The sequence below is a fragment of the Ascaphus truei genome, chromosome 20, assembly GCF_040206685.1.
Source record: "Ascaphus truei isolate aAscTru1 chromosome 20, aAscTru1.hap1, whole genome shotgun sequence".
In the NCBI taxonomy this organism is placed as follows: domain Eukaryota; kingdom Metazoa; phylum Chordata; class Amphibia; order Anura; family Ascaphidae; genus Ascaphus; species Ascaphus truei.
In genome coordinates, this window is record NC_134502.1 from 29,035,007 (window position 1) to 29,061,120 (window position 26,114).

The 26,114-nt window shown below is 47.1% G+C and overlaps 2 protein-coding genes across 2 annotated transcripts; both read left to right on the top strand.

The window, feature by feature from the left end:
• The first annotated feature begins 2,235 nt into the window (after positions 1-2,235).
• On the top strand, positions 2,236-9,999 carry LOC142471090 (extracellular calcium-sensing receptor-like). Its single transcript, XM_075577886.1, has 6 exons — positions 2,236-2,508; positions 3,161-3,982; positions 4,596-4,823; positions 8,368-8,595; positions 8,837-8,960; positions 9,035-9,999. The coding sequence occupies exons 1-6, from the start codon at positions 2,236-2,238 to the stop codon at positions 9,949-9,951; spliced, it is 2,592 nt and encodes an 863-aa protein (XP_075434001.1). The 3' UTR covers positions 9,952-9,999.
• Positions 10,000-16,114: 6,115 nt separating this feature from the next.
• On the top strand, positions 16,115-25,536 carry LOC142471091 (extracellular calcium-sensing receptor-like). The gene is made up of 6 exons (XM_075577887.1): positions 16,115-16,187; positions 17,195-17,311; positions 19,835-19,914; positions 20,680-21,321; positions 23,642-23,834; positions 24,623-25,536. The coding sequence occupies exons 1-6, from the start codon at positions 16,115-16,117 to the stop codon at positions 25,534-25,536; spliced, it is 2,019 nt and encodes a 672-aa protein (XP_075434002.1).
• Positions 25,537-26,114: the final 578 nt, after the last annotated feature.

Below are 26,114 nucleotides of genomic sequence, written 5' to 3' on the forward strand. Positions count from 1 at the left end.
AGTCCATCTCCTGTCTGTGTGACACTGATAAACTGTGGGGACACTATGTGTGACAGTGACAGACTGAGGGTCCCCTCTCCCTGTGTGTGTGACACTGACAGACTGAGGGACCCCCTCTCCCTGTGTGTGTGACACTGTCAGACTGAGGGAGCCCCTCTCCCTGTGTGTGTGACACTGACAGACTGAGGGAGCCCCTCTCCCTGTGTGTGTGACACTGTCAGACTGAGGGAGCCCCTCTCCCTGTGTGTGTGACACTGACAGACTGAGGGAGCCCCTCTCCCTGTCTGTGTGACACTGACAGACTGAGGGAGCCCCTCTCCCTGTGTGTGAGACACTGACAGACTGAGGGAGCCCCTCTCCCTGTGTGTGTGACAGTGACAGACTGAGGGACCCCCTCTCCCTGTGTGTGTGACAGTGACAGACTGAGGGAGCCCCTCTCCTGTGTGTGTGACACTGACAGACTGAGGGACCCCCTCTCCCTGTGTGTGTGACACTGACAGACTGAGGGAGACCCTCTCCTGTGTGTGTGACACTGACAGACTGAAGGAGCCCCCCTCCCTGTGTGTGTGACAGTGACAGACTGAGGGACCCCCTCTCCCTGTGTGTGTGACAATGACAGACTGAGGGACCCCCTCTCCCTGTAAGTGTGACACTAACAGACTGAGGGAGCCCCTCTCCCTGTGTGTGTGACACTGACAGACTGAGGGAGCCCCTCTCCCTGTGTGTGACAGTGACAGACTGAGGACCCCCTCTCCCTGTGTGTTTGACAGTGACAGATTGAGGGAGCCCATCTGTGTGTGTGTGTGTGTGTGTGTGTGTGTGTGTGTGTTTGTGTGTGTGTGTGTGTGTGTCTGTGTGTGTGTGTGTGTGTGTGTGTGTGTGTGAATCTGACTGACTGAGGGAGCCTCTCTCCCTGTGTGTGTGACAGTGACAGACTGAGGGAGCCCCTCTCCCTGTGAGTGTGACAGTGACGGACTGAGGGTCCCCTCTCCCTGTGTGTGTATGACACTGACAGACTGAGGGAGCCCCTCTCCCTGTGTGTGTGACAGTGACAGACTGAGGTTCCCCTCTCCCTGTGAGTTAGAGATGAATCACAGACACAGACAGAGCTGCTGTTTATACAGAATTGGAAGATTGCTCCCCGTTATAATGTGGGGGTTATACACATTAGCTGTGGAAGTGTGTATGTGCTGGGGGTCAGGGCGAGGATGCAATCTGTCTGGTGTAAACATTAATGAATATCTGAGCGGTGCTGGAGACGTTATTATAGGGGGAACTTTTGCGATTCACGTGGGCAGAAGCTTCAGCGAAAACCTTTTCACAAGCAAACCTGCAGATCTTATATGTCAGACGTAAGTTTTATTTGAATGTTATTATCTCTGTTGCTATCAGAGGAAATCTGTGTTCCTGTGTAACACTGACAGAAATGCCCTTATCCCTGTGTGTGTGTGACACTGACAGACTGAGGGATCCCCTCTCCTGTGTGTGTTTGACACTGACAGATTGAGAGAGCCCCTCTCCCTGTGTGTGTGACAGTGACACACTGAAGGAGATCCTTTCCCTGTGTATGTGACACAGACTGAGGGAGCCACTCTCCCTGTGTGTGTGACACTGACAGACTGAGGGAGCACCTCTCCCTGTGTGTGTGACACTGACAGACTGAAGGAGCCCCTCTCCCTGTGTGTGTGACACTGAAGACTGAGGAAGCTGCTTTCTCTGTGCGTGTGTGACACTGAAATTGCGTGTGTGTGTGTGTGTGTGTGTTAGACTGATCAGCTGTGTGTCTGTGTGTATATGGGACATTGATTTGCTGACCATGTGTTGCATGTTATTCATTCATATTTAATTTACCACTCCCTAACTTGAACCTTCCATTAGCACTTCTCTGATATCTTCTTTCTGTGCATAAGTGTCAGGGACCGGATGGTCTTGTTCCTATGTTAGAAGAGTTGGTTTAGTCAAGATAATCGTGTTGCTAGTCTTTATCATCAGAGAAGGTCCGTTGTCCGCTGACCTTGCGCAATTCTTAAAATCTGACTCATGCTCGCACAGTCTCATTGTCTTACTTGGTCTCTCTATTATGTTGGTCTCTTATGGGGGGGTCTAACTGTTCGAAGTCCACGTGGGCATGTCTGACACTGACAGACTGTGTGTGAGTGTTTGTGTCTTCACTAACACAATGTCTGTGACATTTCCTCCTCTCCCTCTAGATTTGAACCCCAGAGCTATCAGAGCATGCGAGCGATGATATTTGCTGTTGATGAGATTAGCTCAAACCCCGACCTCCTCCCCAACATCTCTCTGGGCTTCCAGATATTTGACTCTTGCATTTCCATGAGACGGGCAGCAGAGGGGACATTCTGGCTGCTATCGGGAGAACAAGGACAAGAAAGCATCCCCAATTACCGGTGTCACAAAGGGCCTCCTCTAGCTGGTGTGATTGGAGACTCAGGATCCACACGCTCCATCCTGATGGCCCACATTTTGGGGTTGTACAGATACCCACAGGTAAGAGAGATACGAGTGTGTTATAGATAGATGGACTTGTAATAAGAGGGCACATGAGCATCGGTTTCAGATCCCCAGGAGGTCTCTTCTTCCTGGGTACGGAGGAACCACTTAGTGGCATCCTGTTAACTCAGTCAAGGTAAACCCCAGGTTAGCAGTTATCTACACTAACTAAATAGTATTTCTTATTGTCCTATGGACTAAATTTAGTAAAATATGTGACAGTGTCCAAAGGGTTAAATGAATGAAGCCTATCTGTGATTTAGCGCGATTAATATTATGACGGGAAACTGCGGTGCGCAAGTCCCTCAGTGATACATAATAATATGTACACACATTTCTTTCAGAAGATTCAAGTGAAGGGTTCCTGTGTTATTAGACTGAGGCTCAAAATGTAGAAATCGCACACAGAAATTGCCAGACAATTTGGGAGGGGCGCAGGGAGTGTGTGTTTTCTGTAAATGTGAGGCCCATCTTATTCCTAGCTCCATATTCCATATAGTGGGTATGTATTTGTCTGTGGGTACAGCACTTTAAAAACCACACAGGTCTCTTTTACCTTTGTAAATCCTGGTTAATAACAGAATGGACAGCGTCAAACATTTCTTAGTAGACATTATTTTCATTCTCATTTGTAATTTTTTTTCGACAGATCAGTTATTTTTCAACCAGCCCTCTCCTCAGTGACCGGAATCTGTTCCCGTCCTTCTTCCGGGCCATCCCCAGTGATGAGTTTCAGTCCCAAGGTCTGGCCCAGCTGGTGTCTCACTTTGGATGGACTTGGATTGGTCTCCTGGCCATTGACAATGACTATGGTGAATTTGGGATTCAGGTGCTCCAGCAGGAGATAGTCAAGGTCGGGGCTTGTGTGGCTTTTGTTGAGAACATCTTGACCGGACAACCCAACAGTAATGCTCCCCACATCGTCCACGTCATCAGGGAGTCAACAGCAAAGGCAGTTGTGGTGCTGTCCTATGATACTGCATTTATGCCGGTGGTGGAAGAGCTGGTGAGACAGAACGTGACAGGGAAAATTTGGGTGGCCAGTGAATCTTGGTCAACCTCTGCTTTCCTTTCCATTAAGAAGTTTCATATGGTTCTATTGGGCACCATCGGTTTTGCCATCCATTCTGGGCAGATGACAGGGTTCTTTGAGTATTTCCATGCCATCCACTCCTCCAAATCCCCAAATGATACATTCATAAGAACGTTCTGGGAGCAGACTTTCTCTTGTAAGTGGTGGGACCAGAAGAATGTCGATGACTGGACAGGTAATACGACAATTCCACAATGTACAGGAACAGAGAAGCTGGACAGCAACATGGCTGAAGCAGATCTGAGAATCAGTCTCAATGTCTACACATCAGTTTACGCCTTTGCATGGGCCTTACAAAGCCTGCTCCACTGTAAGCCTGGAAGTGGACCATTCCGTCATGGTGTCTGTGCCAACATCTCATCGTTTCAACCTTGGCAAGTAAGTCTAAGTATGTACTTTTTTCCTTCCCGTAATCTGTTAAAAAGATCACTGCCATAAGGTAACTTCTCTCCTACCTGGAACACACCCTTTAGACCAGGGGGTCGGCAACCTGCAGCTCGCAAGTTGCAAGGGGCTCTTTCTGCATCTCCGTGTGGCTGGAGTCCTGCCTCAGTTGCTGCCGGGCCCTGCGTCTCCACAGCGGCCTGCCTCTCTCCTGCAATGTCCCACGCCGGGCTCTCAAATGCCGGTGCACACTGGAAGCGTGTGCCGCAACTTCTGGCACGAGCGGACGTCACAGACAGGCCTGGCGTGGGACAGTGCAGGAGAGAGGAGGGCCAGCAGCTGGGGAGACTCCTGCGCTGACCAGGCCCCTTGCAGCCACCGGCAGGAAGTGATGGAGATAGGAAGGCCAGCAGCTGGGGAGACTACAGCACCGTCCAGGCCCCTTGCAGCCACCGGCAGGACAGTGATGGAGATAGGAAGGCAAGCAGCTGGGGAGACTCCAGCATGGCAAGCCCCCTCGCAGCCACCGGCAGGACAGTGGTGGAGATAGGAAGGCCAGCAGCTGGGGAGACTCCAGCATGGCCAGCCCCCTCGCAGCCACCGGCAGGACAGTGATGGAGATAGGAAGGCCAGCAGCTGGGCAGACTCCAGCCCCGGCCAGGCCCCTCGCAGCCACCAGCAGGACAGTGATGGAGATAGGAAGGCCAGCAGCTTGGGAGACTCCAGCACCGGTCTGGCCCTTCGCAGCCACCGGCAGGGCAGTGATGGAGATAGGAAGGCCAGCAGCTGGGGAGACTCCAGCATGGCCAGCCCCCTCGCAGCCACCGGCAGGACAGTGATGGAGATAGGAAGGCCAGCAGCTGGGAAGACTCCAGAATGACCGGGCCCCTCGCAGCCACCGACAGGACAGTGATGGAGATAGGAAGGCCAGCAGCTGGGGAGACTCCAGCACCGGCCGGGCCCCTCGCAGCCGCCAGCAGGACAGTGATGGAGAGGGGCAGCAGTGTGGGAGGCAGGCAGGCTCAATGTAGATGTATGTTTATACATACAGTATATTTTTGGTAAAATATCCTTTCCTCCAACCTGAAGGGATGACCCTGAGACCGTTGTACTGCCCGTGGGATGAATAGTTCTTTGGAAAGCTCCTTGTATAGTCCCCAAATATATTTGTATATAGTTATAAAATCCATTATTAGACACCTATTTTCTAATGTAAACAAATCTAATTTAGCTAGCTGCTCCTCATAAATCAGATAATCCATCCCCTTTACTAATATGGTGGCTCTTCTCTGCACTCTCTCTAGTTCACCAGTAAAGGTTCTTTACAGTAAGGGTAATTACAATGCGGGGGGGAGGGACAGACTCATAGCTCCCTGCTGTCTTTGTCACGTGTCACCCTGCGGGTGGGGAGAGACGTACTCAATACTCCCTTCTGTCTTTAACACTGTCACCCTGCGGAAAGAGGGACAGACTCATAGCTCTCTTTTGTCTGTGTCACCCTGCGGGGGAGGGACAGGCTCATAGGTCCCTTCTGTCTGTGTCACTATGTCACCCTGCGGGGGGAGGGAAAGGCTCATAGGTCCCTTCTGTCTGTGTCACTGTGTCACCCTGCAGGGGAGGGACAGACTCATAGCTCCCTTCTGTCTGTGTCACTGTCATCCTGCGGAGGGAGGGACAGGCTCATAGCTCCCTTCTGTCTGTGTAACTGTGTCACCCTGCGGGGGGAGGGACAGACTCATAACTCCCTTCTGTCTGTGTCATGCTGCGGGGGGGGGACAGACTCATAGCTCCCTTCTGTCTTTGTGACTGTGTCACCCTGTGGGGGGAGGGACAGACTCATAGCTCCCTTCTGTCTTTGTCACCCTGCGGGGGAAGGGACATACTCATAGCTCATAGCTCCCTTCTGTCTGTGTCACTGTGTCACCTGTGGGGGGAGGGACAGACTCATAGCTCCCTTCTGTCTGTGTCACCCTGTGGGGGAAGGAACAGATTCATAGCTCCCTTCTGTCTGTGTCACTGTGTCACCCTGTGGGGGGAGGGACAGACTCATAGCTCCCTTCTGTCTGTGTCACTGTGTCACCGTGCGGGGGGAGGGACAGGCTCATAGGTCCCTTCTGTCTGTGTCACTGTGTCACCCTGCAGGGGAGGGACAGACTCATAGCTCCCTTCTGTCTGTGTCACTGTCATCCTGCGGGGGGAGGGACAGGCTCATAGCTCCCTTCTGTCTGTGTCACTGTGTCACCCTGCGGGGGGAGGGACAGACTCATAGCTCCCTTCTGTCTTTGTCACCCTGTGGGGGAAGGAACAGATTCATAGCTCCCTTCTGTCTGTGTCACTGTGTCACCCTGTGGGGGGAGGGACAGACTCATAGCTCCCTTCTGTCTGTGTCACTGTGTCACCCTGCGGGGGGAGGGACAGACTCATAGCTCCCTTGTGTCTGTGTCATCCTGCAGGGGAAGGGACAGACTCATAGCTCCCTTCTGTCTGTGTCACCCTGGACGGGAGAGACAGACTCATAGCTCCCTTCTGTCTGTGTCACTGTGTCAGCCTGCGGGGGGAGGGAAAGACCAATAGCTCCCTTCTGTCTGCGTCACTGTGTCACCCTGCGGGGGGAGGGACAGGCTCATAGCTCCCTTCTATCTGTGTCACTGTGTAATCCTGCGGGGGGAGGGACAGGCTCATAGCTCCCTTCTGTCTGTGTCACCCTGCGGGGGGAGGAACAGGCTCATAGCTCCCTTCTGTCTGTGTCACTGTGTCACCCTACGGGGGGAGGGACAGGCTCATAGCTCCCTTCTGTCTGTGTCACCCGGGGGGGAGGGACAGACTCATAGCTCCCTTCTGTCTGTGTCACTGTGTCACCCTGCGGGGGAGGGACAAACTCATAGCTCCCTTCTGTCTGTGTCACTGTCACCCTGTGGGGGAGGGACAGACACATACAGTAGCATTCTTCTGTCTGTGACAAGCTGCGGGGGAGGGACAGACTCATAGCTCCCTTCTGTCTGTGTCACTGTGTCACCCCGCGGGGGGAGGACAAACGCATAGCTCCATTCTGTCTGTGTCACCCTGTGGGGGAGGGACAGGCTCATAGCTCCATTCTGTCTATGTCACCCTGGGGGGTGGGACAGACTCATATCTCCCTTCTGTCTGTGTCACTGTGTCACCCTGCGGGGGAGGGACAGACTCATAGCTCCCTTCTGTCTGTGTCACCGTGTCACCCTGCGGGGGAGGGACAGGCTCATAGCTCCCTTCTGTCTGTGTCACTGTGTCACCCTGCGGGGGGAGGGACAGACTCATAGCTCCCTTCTGTCTGTGTCACTGTGTCACCCTGCGGGGGAGGGACAGACTCATAGCTCCCTTCTGTCTGTGTCACCGTGTCACCCTGCGGGGGGAGGTACAGACTCATAAGGTAACTTTGCTCCTACGTGGGACTGACCCTTTAATCTATTAAACATGTCCCTATCATTCGGGGACAATTTATGGACTTTTCAAAATAACTTTTCATCCCACGGGCAGTACAAAGGACTCGAGGGCATCCCGTAAGGTTGGAGGAAGGGAGATTTCACCAGCAACAAAGGAAAGGGTTCTTTACAGTAAGAGAAGTTACAATGCGGCATTCATTACCCATGGAGACTGTGATGGCAGATACAATAGATATCTTTAAAAAAAGATTGAGCATCTTTTAAGAAAGGAAAGATATACAGGGATATGCCACATGTTTCACTGATTGTTTTTTTTGTTTCCCCTCCTCTCTATCAATATACTGTAAATACAAATACAGAAAAAGTCTCTGTCATCTAAATTGAACATACTGTTGGTTGAACTTTATGTCTTTTCGACCTCATATACAATTTAACAGTTGGTATGTTAAAAGGGCATGTTCCAAATCTGTGTGTTGATGAAGGTTCGATGTGACATTTTGCCTCCCAGATCTGCTCTGACTTAGCATTTCAGGATATTTTCCCCCTTTTTGTGAATTCTTTGCTCCTACGTGGGACTGACCCTTTAACCCATTAAACACGTCCCTGTCATTAGGTCACTTTGCTCCTATGTAAGCCTGTCCCTTTAACCCATTAAACACGTCCCTGTCATTAGGTCACTTTGCCCCTACGTGGGACTGACCCTTTAACCCATTACACCCGTCCCTGTCATTAGGTCACTTTGCCCCTACGTGGGACTGTCCCTTTAACCCATTAAACACGTCCCTGTCATTAGGTCACTTTGCCCCTACGTGGGACTGTCCCTTTAACCCATTAAACACGTCCCTGTCATTAGGTCACTTTGCCCCTACGTGGGACTGAACCTTTAACCCATTAAACACGTCCCTGTCATTAGGTCACTTTGCTCCTAGTTCAATGTCTGACATCATCTTCTTCTTCCAGCTTCTCCATTACATTAAGGGTGTAAACTTTGAGACCAAAGACAGGACCCAGATGTTTTTCGATGCTAAAGGGAACCCCCCAGCCCTCTACGATATCGTGAACTGGCATCTGAGCGCCACAGGCACCTTGGAGCAGGTGAAAGTGGGAAGTTATGACTCAAGCGCCTCCGATGGAAAGATCTTAAGAGTAGATAGTGCGGCTATTATTTGGGCCAGTGGGGACACACAGGTATGTCTGCGCAAACCTTATACTATGTGTAGGTTGCATGAATAGCTTTTCAACCCAGGCCACCTTTTATATTCACAAGAGAGAGAGAGAGCGAGAGAGAGAGAGAGAGAGAGAGAGAGAGAGAGAGAGAGAGAGAGAGAGAGAGAGAGAGAGAGAGAGAGAAAGCCCATGAGACCATGTAGAACATTGAATTTTTTTATATATGGAGCAATTCCCCTCAATTCCATTGAATCTCCCATAGGTTCCTCTCTCGGTCTGTAGCCCAAGCTGTCCCTCTGGGTTTAGGAAGATGACCTCACCTGGAAAACCTTCCTGTTGTTTTGAGTGCATCCCATGTCCACAAGAAGAGATTTCCAACCAAACAGGTAAGACAGTTGCAGATATTTTGGGAAAAGTCATATAATTAATGATAAAAGTTGACCTCAGTGTCCCCTTCCAGATGCTGTGGAGTGCCACAGATGTTCCTGGGACACGTGGCCGAGTCTTCAACATGACAGGTGTCTCCCAAAGACCATACAGTTCCTCTCCTACAAAGATCCACTGGGAATCAACTTAGCAGCCATTTCCTTCTCCTCTTCAATGATCCCAATTGGCATTCTGGGAGTTTTCATCAGCCACAGGACAACGCCCATTGTCCGGGCAAACAACTGGTTCCTCAGTTATCTACTCCTGGTGTCCCTGTCCCTCTGCTTTCTCTGCTCTTTGACTTTCATCGGCTTCCCGCAACCTGCGAATTGTCTTCTACGACAGGTGTCATTCGGCATAGTCTTTACCCTCTGTATCTCCTGTGTCTTGGCCAAAACCATTACAGTTGTCATCGCCTTCAATGCCACAAAGCCGGACAGCAGATTAAGAAAATGGACAGGGACAAAAGTGTCCTACTTTGTCATCGGGCCAAGCGTTTTCATTCAGCTGTGTGTGTGCGTGGTGTGGTTGTCCCTTTCCCCTCCCTTCCAAGAACACGACATTCAAACCCAACCCGGGGTAATCTTCTTTGGGTGTAACGAGGGCTCCCCCATTGCATTCTGGTGCATGATGGGATATCTTGGCCTCCTGGCCAGCGTCAGCTTCATTGTTGCCTTCCTGGCCAGGCAGCTCCCTGACAACTTCAACGAGGCCAAATTCATCACCTTCAGCATGCTGGCCTTCCTCAGTGTCTGGGTGTCCTATATCCCGGCCTCTCTCAGTGCACGTGGCAAGTACACTGTGGCCATGGAGATCTTTGCTATCCTGTCTTCCAGTTGGGCCATAGTGGTCTGCATCTTCGTGCCCAAATGCTTCATCATCCTCTTCAGACCCCAGCTGAACACAAAGAAGCATCTGCTAAGCAGCCATGCCAGTGGTGGCAAGGAATAGGCTTTTTATCCATGGTTATTCCTGGGGTCCAACATTAAATGGAGGTAGCAGATGGAGAAAGAATAAGGCTTAGAGGATGTCTCTTCACTCAGTTCTGACCTACAGCCCCATCTGCTATTCCTGTGTACACAAAGCTCTGTCACTGCACCTTCATCCATCTCTGGAGACTCCTCTTATATTCCTGTGTACACACAGCTCTGTCACTGCACAACCATGCTATCTAGCATGCGTGGGAAGTGGAGCGCAACAGCCCTGCTTATCATTAACCAGGAAGTGGAATGTGACGGTAGGGGGTAGCCGGCCTTCATTAATAGAGGTCACGCCCAGCTGGTTACCCCTTATACCATATGGCAAGGGCTGAGAGTGTCAGCTCTTGGGTCTAATATTGTACATTACCGTGTTGCCCTGTAATTCTTTTCCCCTTATACTGTCCCCCATAGGGTTATAAGCTATTTTATACTATAAGCTATATTATTATTATTATTATTATTATTATTATTATTATTATTATAATTATTATTATTATTATTATTATATTGGGATAGGTAGCCAGATGGAGCCATACAGGTATTATCAGGTTGAGGCTGGTACTCCGGTAGGGGTTTTTCAGTGCCGGTTGGACCATAATAGTAGTAGTGTTGGTATGGCAGGTACTCCGACTGGGGGAACGGTGGTGGCACATTGGATACTCAGGAACTACGATTATTCACTGGGTTCCGAATGATACAGTCTAGTCATACATCACAGATAAAGTCGATTTCTTATCCGTTGCAGTATTAATAGCAGAAAATATAATGTATTGTAGTGCCGACGGTTATTCTAACACAAACCAGTGGCAATCGCCAAAAAGACCCAGGTATGTGTTGAGTACATGCTGGGTCGTGTTTAAGGCAAGATTAAGGCATTTCTGCATTGACTAATGGCCCATCAGATTTACAGCGGGGGTCCCTGGCAGTCCCATTCAAACTGAATGGGACTGCCAGGGACCCCTGCTGTGTTAATCCGATGGGTCATTAGTCAATGCAGAAATGCCTTAAACTTGCCTTAAACTAGCCAGGCTACACACAGCATGTAACTGGGTTAGTTTAAGGCAAGCTTTAGAATACTCGTAGTCTCGTCTGTATGTGAAACTGCATCGGGCTCTAATAAAGGGAGTTGACGTCGTACTGTATGTCCCATGCACCAGTCAGCAGAGAAGTCAATGTTAAATAAAGTACTGAATACTCTGTTTTGTAATAAAATGTGAAATGCCTACATTTGATAACGTCTTGAGTGACCAAGGTCATTTAACAGTGGATTACTGTAATGCCCGTGCTTTTTATCTGGCTTTAGAGACACCTGTTTTCAGACATTGAGTTGTTATATGTACTGTAGCATCCAATGTCCCCCGCAGGCAAAGAAATTTACTTTGCCATCTGCCGGACACGCGCACAACTGCAGCCACTCAAATCAGAATTCAGTCTGACATCTACTGATGTAAATACAGGTGTGATGGACAACTCAACAACTTGTCGCGACTTGGAGGGAAGGTAGATTGATTAAGTCACCTGCGAAACACGTCAGATGGTCGCGCCTTTGTCCCATGATGCGGTAGAGAACAGGTTATTACATCTGTACATTCGCTCAGTTTCTGCAAATTGGCTTTGCACTTGTCTTCCTAACTGGAGCCTTGCAGTTAAACCGCAGTTTTGTTTACTTGAACAAGCGTTTTATTTATAGTCATGTAAATCTCATTACCGTTCCGTCCATTCAGCTTCTAAGCTTTCTCTATTGGTTTTGTATTTCTTTGTTTAGCTAGAGCAGTGTTTTTTTTAAACTTTTGTATGGTTAAGAAACTGAATAATTATATTAATTATATATATAAATTAATAATGATAAATTCTGCTTCTTCGAACCCTCTCTAATAGCCCGTCTGAGATCAGATACATTGTAAGGAACCCCAACCCTCTCTAATAGCGCGTCTGGGATCAGAGGCATTTTTAAGGAACCCCAACCCTCTCTAATAGCGCGTCTGAGATCAGATGCATTTTAAGGAACCCCTGTGTGCATAATCAAGAACCAGCTGATTGTAATTAAAAACGGGAGTACTGATGGGTATATATGTTTTCCTTGGGCAGGGTTCTCCAGCACGCCCCTGAGGAAGGTCCTATACAGGACCGAAACGTTGGATTTATATGTGCCTGCTTTTTTTCAAATACACTTTTACAATATACCTTGAGTGCTGTTTTTTGTCTCCTTGGTGGGACACCTGGTTTCCTATTTTTGTTGAACAAGCACCTATTTCTTTGGAGCCTTTGAAGTGCCTGCTGTTATCTTTATATATATATATATATATATATATATATATATATATATATATATATATATATATATATATATATATGTATATATATATCACAAACACACAGAATACCGCATACACGCCTAATATAAAAACTGGTTACCAAAAGCTGTCAAATATACATTACCGTGACCAACAGACAGCGGCACTCCCGGAACAATAATAATATGAGAACGAAAAATAGAACCAGAGTGGAGCCCACAGGTGTACCAAAGAATGAAAATAACTATTTCTTCATGAACTTAAAAACAGGGGAGAAAATCTCAAATGAAGGGGGGCTCAAACAAACCACAAAGGGACAAAAGAGTGAGTATTGGACATATACCAGCAATTGGTGTGACTTGATACAAAATACAAAGTGGTACTCAGTATCCAAGCTTAATACAAAGTAACTCTCCAAGCACACACAATGGAATGCCCAAATACCTGAATAGTACCAAGGCAATGCAACTAGAGAAAGTAAGCATACTATACATATTCACACACACACACACACACAGAGATAAAGCAGGGACACGGTGCTGGGAACGCTTCACATTGATGTTTAAAGCAGGTAATACTCATTAAGAGCCAACAAAGTCAGTCCAAGTAAAAAAACAAAGTCCAGGATAAAAAAAAAAATCCTATTCTTAATATATCTCAATACATCACCAAAAAAAATCAATGAGTGCTGAAGTACAGTCCCTGAAGCGTGGTGAGGAGAATAGGGTCCCCCTGCAAGAGCTCCCGCTCCAACGCGTTTCGACAAACAGTCTTCTTCTGGGAGAGGAAACCGGCTTATTTTTTAGGAGAAAACACCAAGTGATTTTGAGTCAAAATCGAGGTTAAAAAAAACAGCTGAGTTCTTTCAATGATTAGCAATGGAATGGCTGCCGGGAAAATCGCCATATTTCCGACGTCATCATGTAGCTGCGTCTACGCGTCTCGCGTCGCCACGGTCACCGAGCCGCCCCTCCCCCCCCCCACTGGATACATTCCATGGCTGAGGTCGGCAGCCATCTTGTGTAATTCGTAAAGAGAAAATCACCCGGAGCCGCACAAATTGTGAAACTTCTCGTGCCGCACAAACAATCGCAATAATCTTAATATAAAGTGAGACATGGCTGAGTACTAAGGGTATAGTGCATGTAGTAAAACACATCAGAGGTGTGATCGCGGTAACCATAGCAACGCGAAGGCAAAGATTAAAAATGCAGACTGAACAGCGAAGATGCTGGACTACATATGCAAGGATGGACACAGCAAAGGGAACTAGCCAATGTCATAGTGGTAATAAATAAAGGGGGCAACTATCATCGAAACACGCCAAACTGCTAGCGCTGTCACATGACCGCATCTCCATGTCATATCGCCATGGCTACGCAAAAGCGTCCTGCCTGTCTCTTCGATGCATCGGATGTATAACCCTACTGAGGACACAATTGATATGACAGGCAATTTAGATGAAACAAGGTTGGGTTACTAAATAGAGCAAGCCTACAGGTGCGCCGACGCGTATCATAAAACTCGCCTTAAACTTGCCTGGGAAAATCTGCAGCTATCACCAACAAGACCCAGGTACATGCTGGGTATATGCTGGGTACATGCTGGGTACATGCTGGGCACATGCTGGGTACATGCTGGGCACATGCTGGGTACATGCTGGGCACATGCTGGGTACATGCTGGGTACATGCTGGGCACATGCTGGGTACATGCTGGGTACATGCTGGGCACATGCTGGGTACATGCTGCAACATTTAAGTGATATTTCTGCAGACAGACTAGTGGCCCTTCGGATTAACACAGCAGGGGCCCCCGGCAGTCCCATTCAGTTTGAATGTGACTGCCGGGGACCCCCGCTGTTAATCTGATGGGCCATTAGTCTGTCTGCTGAAATGTCACTGAAATGCTGCAGCATGTACCAAGCATGTACCCAGCATGTACCCAGCATGTACCCAGCATGTACCCAGCATGTACCCAGCATGTACCCAGCATGTACCCAGCATGTACCAAGCATGTACCCAGCATGTACCTGGCTCTTGTTGGTGATTGCCCCAGATTTGTTTTAGAATACTCGTCGGCACTACAGTACCTATTGATGTCTATAATATTCAGTATACACAGAGGAGCAAATGCAAGGCAACCACAGCAGCCATGGTGACATGACCTGCAGATTAAATGAAAAGCGCCCATCCACTCAGCAAAAACATACACGCTGAATATGCAGTAGATGCAGAATGAATGGGCCCAACCTGCTAAATATATAACAAATAGAGCTGGAATAAGCATACATAAGGGAATGAATGTACATCAAGCAGGAATACACAGCAATGATGTAATACTCCGATAATAACATATTGGAGAATCGTGTGATCCCTGTAACGTCCCTTGTGTCAACTGCATAATGTAGTTATGATTAAAAATAAATCCCATGTCTTCATTTTGCAGGATAAGGACCTCTTCTCGTTGATGTCGTCTTGTATATTCCAGTATATATTTCACCAGCAACAAAGGAAAGGGTTATTTACAGTAAGGGCAGTTATACTGTGGGATTCATTACCCATGGAGACTGTGATGGCAGATACAATAGATTTGTTAAAAAAAAACTTTGGACATCTTTTTAGGAAGGAAAGGTATACAGGGATATACCAAATAAGTAAACGGGAAGGATGTTGATCCAGGGATTAATCTGATTGCCAATTCTTGGAGTCAGGAAGGAATGTATTTTTCCCCTTATGAGATATCATTGGATGAAATGTCACTGGGGTTTTTTGTTTGCCTTCCTCTGGATCAATAAGTAAGTATAGATATAGGATAAAGTATCTGTTGCCTAAATTTAGCATAGGTTGCACTTGATGGACGTACGTCTTTTTTTCAACCTCATCTACTATGTAACTACTATGTAACTACTATGTAACTACTATGTAACTACTATGTAACTATGTAACTGTGTAACTAACTAACTATGTAACTATGTTACTATGTAACTACTATGTAACTACTATGTAACTATATAATTTCTGGATGGAGAAGAAGTATCCCACTTTGTTATTTTCACAAATGAATCTGTAAATCTTCATAGCCTATAGAAACTAGAAGAAAGAGGTCGGAATAAAGGCATAATAATTAAAAAATATATAAATAACCAAAAACAGAGGATAGAAAAGAAACACAATGGAAAAAGACGGGTTTCTATGACATAATAACTGATGCTACGAGTGTCGCCCTGTACTCCCTGCCTGAGCTGCTGGTGTGTGCCAGCTACACCCATGCTTCAGCTCCTTATTATACAGGGATATATGAGATCTGCGTTATATTAGGGTAGTGATTTAGTTATTTAGTGGGAGTTAATAAGCTAATCAGCATTTAGTAATTCATACGGGGTCCATTAGTTATCTGGTGGGAATTCCAAGTCAGTCAGCACTGAGTAATGTATAGGAGTATTATAATCACTTTGTTCTGGATTATTAGCACCGGATAAGTATAGGGAATCACCATATGATTAGAGCTTTGATTACATGCACCAGTATAATTAGATCAGCAAAATATTATGTATACACGTATCATTAGAGTATTTTGTTTGGCACTGTGATGGTGGGGGGTAGCCAGTCTTCACAAAGAAAGATGAAGCCCGACTGGTTACCCCTAAAAAACTGCCCCCCCCCCCCCCCCGGTAGCTAAGTGGCACCATAAGCGACAGTTTATTTGTGTGTAATGAACCAATGCATGTCTGTAACAAAAAGCATTCTGGGTGTTTTCACATTTCCAGGTTGTCAGGGAATCAGAGATTTCTTGTGTATGCGTTTTAAGGGGGATATTTGGGTCAAACAATGTGCAGAATATGCACACGAGATCGGGGGCCAAAGTTACAGGTTCCCCGGTGAAAGTCCCCGACGTGCAGGCAAGATCTGCGGGTACGCGTTTGCATATGGACCCAGACATATCTCCCCTTAAAAACATAGTGGCGTCTCACCAGTAGGATGTCTTTGTTAAGCATGTCCCCGGCTTGGATATAGTAGATACTACCTATTACGCACTTACATCCCGGGCAACGCCGGGTCTCTCAGCTAGTACAGTATATAAATTAATAATGATAAATTCTGCTTCTTCGAACCCTCTCTAATAGCGCGTCTGAGATCAGATGCATTATAAGGAACCCAAACCCTCTCTAATAGCGCGTCTGGGATCAGATGCATTATAAGGAACCCCAACCCTCTCTAATAGCGCGTCTGGGATCAGATGCATTGTAAGGAACCCCGTCCTTCTTTATTTGCGCGTCTGAGATCAGATGCATTGTAAGGAACCCCAACCCTCTCTAATAACGCGTCTGAGATCAGATACATTGTAAGGAACTCCAACCCTCTCTAATAGCGCGTCTGAGATCAGATGCATTGTAAGGAACCCCAACCCTCTCTAGCAGCGTGTCTGAGATCAGATGCAGTGTAAGGAACCCCAACCCTCTCTAATAGCGCATCTGAGATCAGAAGCATTATAAGGAACTCCGACCCTCTCTAATAGTTCGCCTGAGATCAGATGCATTTTTTTTTTAACTCAATTTTTTTATTGGGTACAATCATGTCAAACAGTACATACAAGGGTGTCATGATCCCATGACAATGGTGCTTTCAACAATCTGACAGGGACCCAATAACTTTTTCCATTTTCTTGGGGGTGGTGACTGGATGGGAGGGGGAGGGGAGGAGGGGGAGGGGGGAAGACTCACATGGGAGGGGGGGGAAGGGGGGGGAACCTAGGAGAGAGAGGGGGGGGGGGGGTGGGTGGCGCGCTCCTACCTCCGCGACTACCTATGGGTATATTTATTTTGTTAGCCACGGGTCCCAGGTGTTTAGAAATTGGGGTATTTTCTTTTGGAGCAGAGCGGTCAGTTTCTCCATTGACATAACTTCGTTAATTCTGCTAGTGACAGTGGTTCTAGAGGGAGCTCTAGTCTGCTTCCAAGCGGCAGCAATGGAACACCTGGCTGCCGTCAGTATGGCCGTTATAAGTCTGGACATCGGTGGATGGAGATCATCAACAGGTTTGTTCAGCACCAGGGTCACCGGGTCTAGGGGTAGGGTTAGTCCCGTGACCTCTCGTATGAGCCTCTGGATCATGGCCCAAAATTTCTGAATCTCCGGACATGACCACCAAATGTGGGCCATGTCCCCCTTTTGACCACATCCCCTCCAGCACAGATCAACTGCGCCTGGGTAGATCTGGCTCAGCCTAGCGGGGGTCAGGTACCATTGGAATAGAATTTTGTATATATTTTCTTTTATTGTTGTGCAAATTGAGGTTTTAGAGGCTTGCTCCCAGATCTCCTCCCAGTCCTCCGGATCTATTGAGAGGCCCAATTCCTCGGACCATCGTTGCATATATCTATGGTTGGGTGGGCCAGACTGGGGTACTAATCCTTTATATATTTGAGAGATCAGGCCTTTTTGATAGGTTGTTTTGGCGCAGAGGGTTTCAAATCTGGTTAATTTAGGAAATTTGGAAGTTGGTGAGAGGGATAGGAGAAAATGTCTCACTTGCAGATATTTAAATAGGTGGAGGCCCTGTATCTCGTATTTGTCCCTAATCACCTGATAAGTAGCGATCTCATCTTTCCGCAGCAGATCGGCCACCATCCTAATGTTGTGACCCTGAAATTGGTCAAATTGGCTTGGAGAACACCCTGGAGGGAATTTGGGGTTTCCAAAGATGGGGGTGAGCTGTGAGGGGGATGCTACCAGACCGTACTTCCCTCTACATTTAAGCCATACCTCCCACGTGCATCTCATTGCTCCCAGGGCAAACCTTGGTGGTTTATCCCCTCTGCTGCCAGTGGGCCACATTGCCATTTGGAAGGAGAGGGGGTAGGCGTAGTGAGACTCTATCTCTAACCAAGAAGCTAGGGCCGGGTCGCAATTCCAAACTACAGCCTGCTTCAGCTGTGCTGCGATGTAGTATTTTGCAATGTCGGGGACCCCCACACCTCCTCTTTCTCTAGACGAGAGCATCACTGACCGAGGGACTCTGGGCCTTTTGTCATTCCAAATAAATTGGAGAATTAGAGACTGCATGTTTTTAAGCGCTGTTTGTGGGACCGGGATTGGAAGGGTTTGGAAGTTATATAACAGTCTTGGGAGAACGTTCATTTTTACTGCCGTGATTCTCCCAAACCACGATATTTGGTGTTTTTTCCAGATCTCTAGGTCTTTTTTGATCTGGTTAAATAGGGGTGGGTAGTTATATTGGTATAGGGAGCTGTAGGAATTGGAGATTTTAACACCCAAGTATTTAATGTGGGTGGGGCTCCATCGATATTTATAGTTGGCTTGAATAAGGGTCCAATCCTGGGGGGGGAGGGATAAATTTAGGGCCTCAGACTTGTCCATGTTTACTTTGTAGTCAGATACTTGGCCGAATTGAGTTAGGTGTTGTTGAAGGTTGGGGAGGGAGGTATGGGGGTTCGCGAGGGTCAAGATCACATCGTCTGCAAACAGCGAAATTTTGTGTTCTCTATCTCCAATTTGGATACCTTTTATGTTGGGTTCGTCCCTGATTTTGGCTGCTAGGGGCTCTATAGTTAAGGCGAATAATAGAGGGGAGAGTGGGCAGCCCTGTCTAGTCCCATTTCTGATCTTTATTGGGTCCGAAAACCCACCTGCCAATTTAACATATGCTGTTGGGTTATGGTAAAGAGCTCTCACTCCTTCCAGGAAAGGTCCTGAGAATCCAAACCTCAGCATGGTCTGGTCTAGGAAGGACCACTTGATCCTGTCGAACGCTTTTTCAGCGTCGAGGCTTAGAATCATTGCCCTGGTCCCAGTGAGATGCACGTGGTCTATTATATCCACTATTTTACGTGTGTTGTCGGAGGCCTGTCTTCCGGACACAAACCCTACTTGATCTACATGTATGAGTCTAGGGAGAATTGGGTTTAGCCTGTTTGCCAGGATCTTACTGTAGATTTTGAGATCGGTATTCAGCAGGGATATGGGCCTATAATTCCCGCAGAGGAGAGGGTCTCTTCCCTCTTTGTGAATAATCGCTAAGTTTGCCGCTGTGATAGTAGAGGGTATCGGCTCTCCTTGTAGGAACGAGTTGTACATTTGGAGGAGGTAGGGGGATAGGATAGGTAAAAACAGTTTATAATAGCTATTAGAAAAGCCATCTGGGCCCGGGGTTTTTGCTATCTTGAGGGATTGTATGGCTAGGGACAGTTCCTCTTGATTTATTGCTTTGTTTAAGCTCTCAGTCTCTTCTGGAGTGAGTGTGGGTAGGCTACACTGCTCTAGGTATTGGGTTATTTTAGTGATATTAACTGGGTCTTGGCCTGGGGGATGGAGGTTATACAGGTCTGAATAAAATTTCGCGAACTCTCGTGTTATCTCCTTCTCTAGATATGTGACCTGTCCTTTATTCGTCTGAATTTTTGCGATCTGGGCTTTTGCTCTGGCACCCCTTAACTTCGAGGCCAGGAGCTTGTCGGCTTTGTTGCCTTTGTCAAAGTATTTTTGTTTAGACCATCTGAGGGCTTTTTCAACTTCCTCTAGCTGTGTCTGTTTGAGGGCAGCTCTGGCTAGTGTTAATTGCTTTAGTGTCGTCTTGGAGGTTGAGATTTTATGTTGGGCTTCTAACTGGGAGATTTTTTCTGTAAGTTCTTTTTGGAGTTTGAGTTTTTTTTTTTTTTTGTATGAGGCTATAGAAATTAAGTCTCCCCTGATAGTGGCTTTATGTGCCTCCCATAGCATAGCTGGGGTTGAAGCAGTGCCTTTGTTATACTTAAAGAAAGATACCAACTTTTGGCGAATTGAGGTCTCGGTGTCGGGGCAAGAGATCAGATGCATTTTAAGGAACCCCAACCCTCTCTAATAGCGCATCTGAGATCAGATGTTTCAATCACACCCACCCCTCAGCTCCTTATTATACAGGGATATATGAGACCTGCATTATATTATGGGGTCCATTAGTTATCTGGTGGGAATTCAAGTCAGTCAGCACTGAGTAATGTATAGGAGTATTATAATCACTTTGTTCTGGATTATTAGCACAGGATTATTATAGGGAATCACCATATGATTAGAGTTGGGATTACATGCACCAGTATAATTAGATCAGCACAATATTATGTATACACGTATTATTAGAGTATTTTGTTTGGCACTATAAGTTCAGATGATATATAATCACACTGTAATGGTGGGGAGTAGCCAGTTTTCACAAATAAAGGTGAAGCCCGACTGGTTACCCCTAAAAAACGCTCTCCTCAGTGATCGTAATCTGTTCCCATCCTTCTTCCGGACCATCCCCAGTGACGAGTTTCAGTCCAAAGGTCTGGCACAGCTTGTATCTTAATTTGGATGGACTTGGATTGGTCTTCTGGCCACTGACAATGACTACGGTCAATTTGGGATTCAGGTGGTACGGCAGGAAATAGTCAAAGTTGGGGCTTGCATGGCCTTTGTTGGATACATCTTGACTGGCCAACTCAACAGGAACGCTCCCCACCTTGCCCGCATCATCAGGGAGTCAACAGCCAAGGCAGTCGTGGTGTTATCGTCTGACACCGAACTTCTGCCGATGGTGGAAGAGCTGGTGAGGCAGAACGTGACGGGGAAAATTTGGGTGGCCAGTGAATCTTGGTCAACCTCTGCTCTCCTTTCCAAGGAGAAGTTCCAGAGAGTCCTGATGGGCACCATCGGTTTTGCCATCAATTCTGGGCAGATGACTGGGTTCTTTGAGTACTACCATGCCCTCCACCCCAACAAATCACAACATGATACATTGATACAGGAGTTCTGGGAGCAGACTTTCTCTTGTAAGTGGAGGGACCAGAAGAATCTTGATGGCTGGACAGATAACACCACAATTCCACAATGTACAGGAAGAGAGAAGCTGGACAGCTCCATGGCTGAAGCAGATCTGAGAATCAGTCTCAATGTCTACACGTCAGTTTACGTTTTTGCATGGGCCTTACAAAGCCTGCTCCTCTGTAAGCCTGGAAATGGACCATTCCATCATGGTGCCTGTGCCAACATCTCATCGTTTCGACCTTGGCAAGTAAGGCTAAGTATTTACTTTGTTCCTACATGGGACTGACCCTTTAACTAATTATTGAGGTCACTGTCATTAGGTCACTTCTTTCCAACCTGGGATATACCCGTTAACCCATTAAACATCTCAATATTATTAGGTGAAAATAGTATGGTCCCCAGAACTCAAAAAGAACACACGAAAAACACAAAATTGTTGCCGCTTATGTTAGATCTTATTAGAAATAGATTAGTAAATCAAACAAGTTGCAATCTCTCTGTAGAACAACTTTACACAATCGATATTTATGTACAGAACAGGTACAGATATAGCAAGACTTACACTTCCCAGGACCGCGAGAAGGAGACGAAAACTGTGTGAACACTTTGTTGTCTGCGCCATTTCTCTCCGGAAAGGTGGTCAAAGTATATAATACATATCCCCGGGTAAAACATGTGTGGAAACATTGCTAAGAGAGCCTATGCAAAGGGTTTATTTCCAGAAATCCATTGTTACTACACCCCTAATGTTCCATTGTTTCTACACCCCTAATGTTCCATTGTTACTGCACCCCTAATGTTCCACTGTTACTGCACACCTAATGTTCCATTGTTACTACACCCCTAATGTTCCATTGATACTACACTCCTAATGTCCAATTGTTACTACATCCCTAATGTTCCATTGTTACTACACCCCTAATGTTCCAATGTTACTACACCCCTAATGTTCCATTGTTACTACTCCCCTAATGTTCCATTGAGAGAAATAATGCTGAACACAGGGAGTAGTGGTATATTCAACCCCCCCCCCCTAAAAAGAGGGTTATAGGCAACTATTAACAAGGGGGGCACTGTTTTGGGGACCTATGCCTTCTTCTGGTCTATTCCCACACAAAATAATTGTGGAACTTTTGTCACTCTCATTATTACCAACTACTTGCTGTAACATAAAAAAACAGAGGGTAATGTTTTGCAAACAGTTATAGGCATCAGCCCCCTCATACATCTCTCTGCCGAGTCCTGTGCCTGCTCAGTGCAGTGTCATCAGCAGCGGCCACATGCGGTGTGAGAGTCGCAATATGGCTGGTTGTGTTACATCATACATAATGGGCACGCCCCATTGCTACGGATCCCTGTGAGGTTCTCTGTGTTACCATAGAAACCTTATCGTAGCATCCCAGGTGACCACCAAATTCTCCTCCGTACACAGAATGGGGAACTTCTAGACTCAGCGAGGTAGGCGATTCACCTTAGAATTATGTGTTAAAGTTAGGGTTGTTAGGGTAAGGGGCTAAGGTTTTTAGGGTAAGTGGTCAAGGTTACAGGTTGTAGGGCATAAAAGGGTTAAAGGACACATTACCTGCAGCAAACTGAACTGTCGGCCCAATGTCCTGGGGTTGAAGCAACGGCAGCTATACGGCAGAAGCAAAATATCCGAGACCGCTCCGTGACAGCCTCTGTTGCCATGGAGACATCAACACTGCCACTGCAGATGAATTGACCATGGATTGGTGTGTGTCCAAGAGACAAGGCAATCGATGGGCCGTTTTGACTAAGGGGGACCATGAATAGGCCTCACTGGTCCCAATGAGTCCTTCCCAATGTGTACCACCATCTTTCGACAAAGGGTACAACATATAAGAAAACTCTACCAGGTCAATGCCCCGTGGATCCACTGGTGGGCATTCACCCGGCATATGACTAGGAGTCACACCATTCAATATGAACAATGGAGATCTAGATGCTTGTTTATGCCATGGGGAATCATGGTATCTAGTCTCTTATCCAATTAGCTTCTTATTGCAATAACGCTCTGACTCTATTACCTCCCCCATGCGATTGTGGAGTCCCACCGATGACCTGGAATCTACGTTGGCTTACATTGTGCCCCGGCATGTGGGACGTGGTGAGCAAAATGAGCTTCTTCAGGCTTCCTGCATATACAGCAGCTGTCGAGTCCGATCTTTGACATGTTGGGTGGTTTCTCCCACGTACCCCAGTCCACAGGGGCACATAATGAGATATACTACAAATAATGACATGCGTGTATAATATTAGGTTACGTAATATTTCTTCCCAGTTTTGGGGTGGCTAAATGGTTTCCACCTCTTACATTATTTTAGTGTGACTATAAAGGTATGCCCCACATGTAGGAGTGTTGATGAAGTTTTGATGTGCTGATTTGCCTCTCAGAATGGCTCTTACCAATGAGTCCCTGATGTTTTTCCCTACTTTTGTGGTCACTTTGATCCTAGATAGGATTGACCTTTAACCCATTAAACACGTCCCTGTCACTAGGTCACTTTGCTCCTAGTTAAATGTCTGACATCATCTTCTTCTTCCAGCTTCTCCATTACATTAAAAGTGTAAACTTTGAGACCAAAAACAGGACCCGGATGTTTTTCGATGCTAAAGGGAACCCCCCAGCCCTCTACGAAATCGTGAACTGGCATCTGAGCGCCACAGGCACCTTGGAGCAGGTGAAAGTGGGAAGTTATGACTCAAGCGCCCCCGATGGAAAGATCTTGAGAGTAGACAGTGCGGCTATTATTTGGGCCAGTGGGGACACACAGGTATGTCTGAGCAAACCTTATACTATGAACTAATACATGGAGTAGATTGGATTAATGGCTTCTCAATCCAGGCCACCTTTTTATATCCACAAACTCAGCTTTCTGATAAAGCAGTGGGAGACAGAGAGAAAACACAGAGAGAGAAATAGAGTATTAGACGGTGTGGGAAACAGAGTGAGGGAGAGGGGGGAGTGCGAGAGAAAGAGTGGTGAGGGGAAAAGAGAGAGGGAATGTGTGAGAGTTGGTGTGTGTGAGAATTAGCCCAGATCCACAGAGGTGAGTTATTCAAATCATTAACAGATCTCATGTGGGGTGTTTACGCCCAGGTATCTCTCCACATGAGGTATACAACTGAAATGGGACTTAAGCATGTTTTCAGTTTTAATTGTTAAATTCTTACCTAGTTTTAAAGTCAAAGATAACTCGTGAAATCACAGATCAGATTATTTATTGCAGAATATTTGTCATTATGTCCCACTCCATACAATGTATAAAGAACGTTGAAATTATTTTATACACAGGGCAATTCTCCAAAATTCCATTGAATCTCCCATAGGTTCCTCTCTCGGTCTGTAGCCCAAGTTGTCCCTCGGGGTTTAGGAAGATGGCCATACCAGGAAAAGCTGCCTGTTGTTTTGTGTGCGTCCCATGTCCCCAAGGAGAGATGTCCAACCAAACAGGTAAGACGGTCATGATAATTGGGGAAAACTCATTTAATTCACGACAAAAGTTGACATTAGTGTCTCCTACCAGATGCTGTGGAGTGTCACCGATGTTCCTGGGACACGTGGCCCAGTCTCCTACAGGACAGGTGTATCTCAAAGACCATACAGTTCTTCTCCTACACCGAACCGCTTGGTATCAACTTAGCAGCCATTGCCCTCTCCTCTTCCACAATCCCAATTGGCATTCTGGGAGTTTTCGTCAGCCACAGGACAACGCCCATTGTCCGGGCAAACAACTGGTTCCTCAGTTGTGTACTCCTGGTGTCCCTGTCCCTGTGCTTCCTCTGCTCTTTGGCTTTCATTGGCTACCCGCATCCTGAGAAATGTTTTCTGCGACAGGTGACATTTGGCATGGTCTTTGCCCTTTGTATCTCTTGTGTCTTGGCCAAAACTATTACAGTTGTCATCGCCTTCAAGGCCACCAAGCCGAGCAGCAGATTAAAAAAATGGACAGGGACAAAAGTGTCCTACTTTGTCATTGGTCCAAGCGTTTTCATTCAACTGTGCGTGATTTGGTTGGCCCTTTCCCCTCCCTTCCAAGAACACGACATCCAAACTCAACCCGGGGTAATCATTTTTGTGTGTAACCAGGGCTCCCCACTCGCCTTCTGGTGCATGCTGGGATATCTTGGCTTCCTGGCCAGTGTCAGCTTCATTGTTGCCTTCCTGGCCAGGCGGCTCTCTGACAGTTTCAAAGAGGCCAAGTTCATCACCTTCAGCATGCTGGCCTTCCTCAGTGTCTGGGTGTCCTATATCCCGGCCTCCCTCAGTGCCCGTGGCAAGTACACCGTGGCCATGGAGGTCTTTGCCATCCTGTCCTCCAGCTGGACTCTGGTGGTCTGCATCTTTGTGCCCAAGTGCTTCATCATCCTCTTCAGACCCCAGGTGAACACGAAGATGCATCTGCTAAGCAGCCAGGGGAGGCAGAGAGTAGACTGTTGAGCCTATTTTACTCAGTTGGGTGCAGCAGTAATTAGGGGAGCAGATGGAGAGAGAATAAGGCTTGGAGGTTGTCTCTTCACACAGTCAATACATACAACCCCATCTGCTATTTCTGTGTACACTCAGCTCTGTCACTGCCCTGAATCCTTCTCTGCAGCCTCCTCTTCTATTCCTGCATACACACAGCTCTGTCACTGCCCTGAATCCTTCTCTGCAGCCTCCTCTGCTATTCCTGCATACACACAGCTCTGTCACTGCACCCCCATCCTTCTCTGCAGCCTTCTCTGCTATTCCTGCATACACACAGCTCTGCCACTGCACCCCCATCCTTCTCTGCAGCCTCCTCTGCTATTCCTGCATACACACAGCTCTGCCACTGCAACCCCATCCTTCTCTGCAGCCTCCTCTGCTATTCCTGCATACACATAGCTCTGCCACTGCACCCACATCCTTCTCTGCAGCTATCCTCTGCTATTCCTGCATACACACAGCTCTGTCACTGCACCTCCATCCTTCTCTGCAGCCTCCTCTGCTATTCCTGCATACACACAGCTCTGTCACTGCCCTGAATCCTTCTC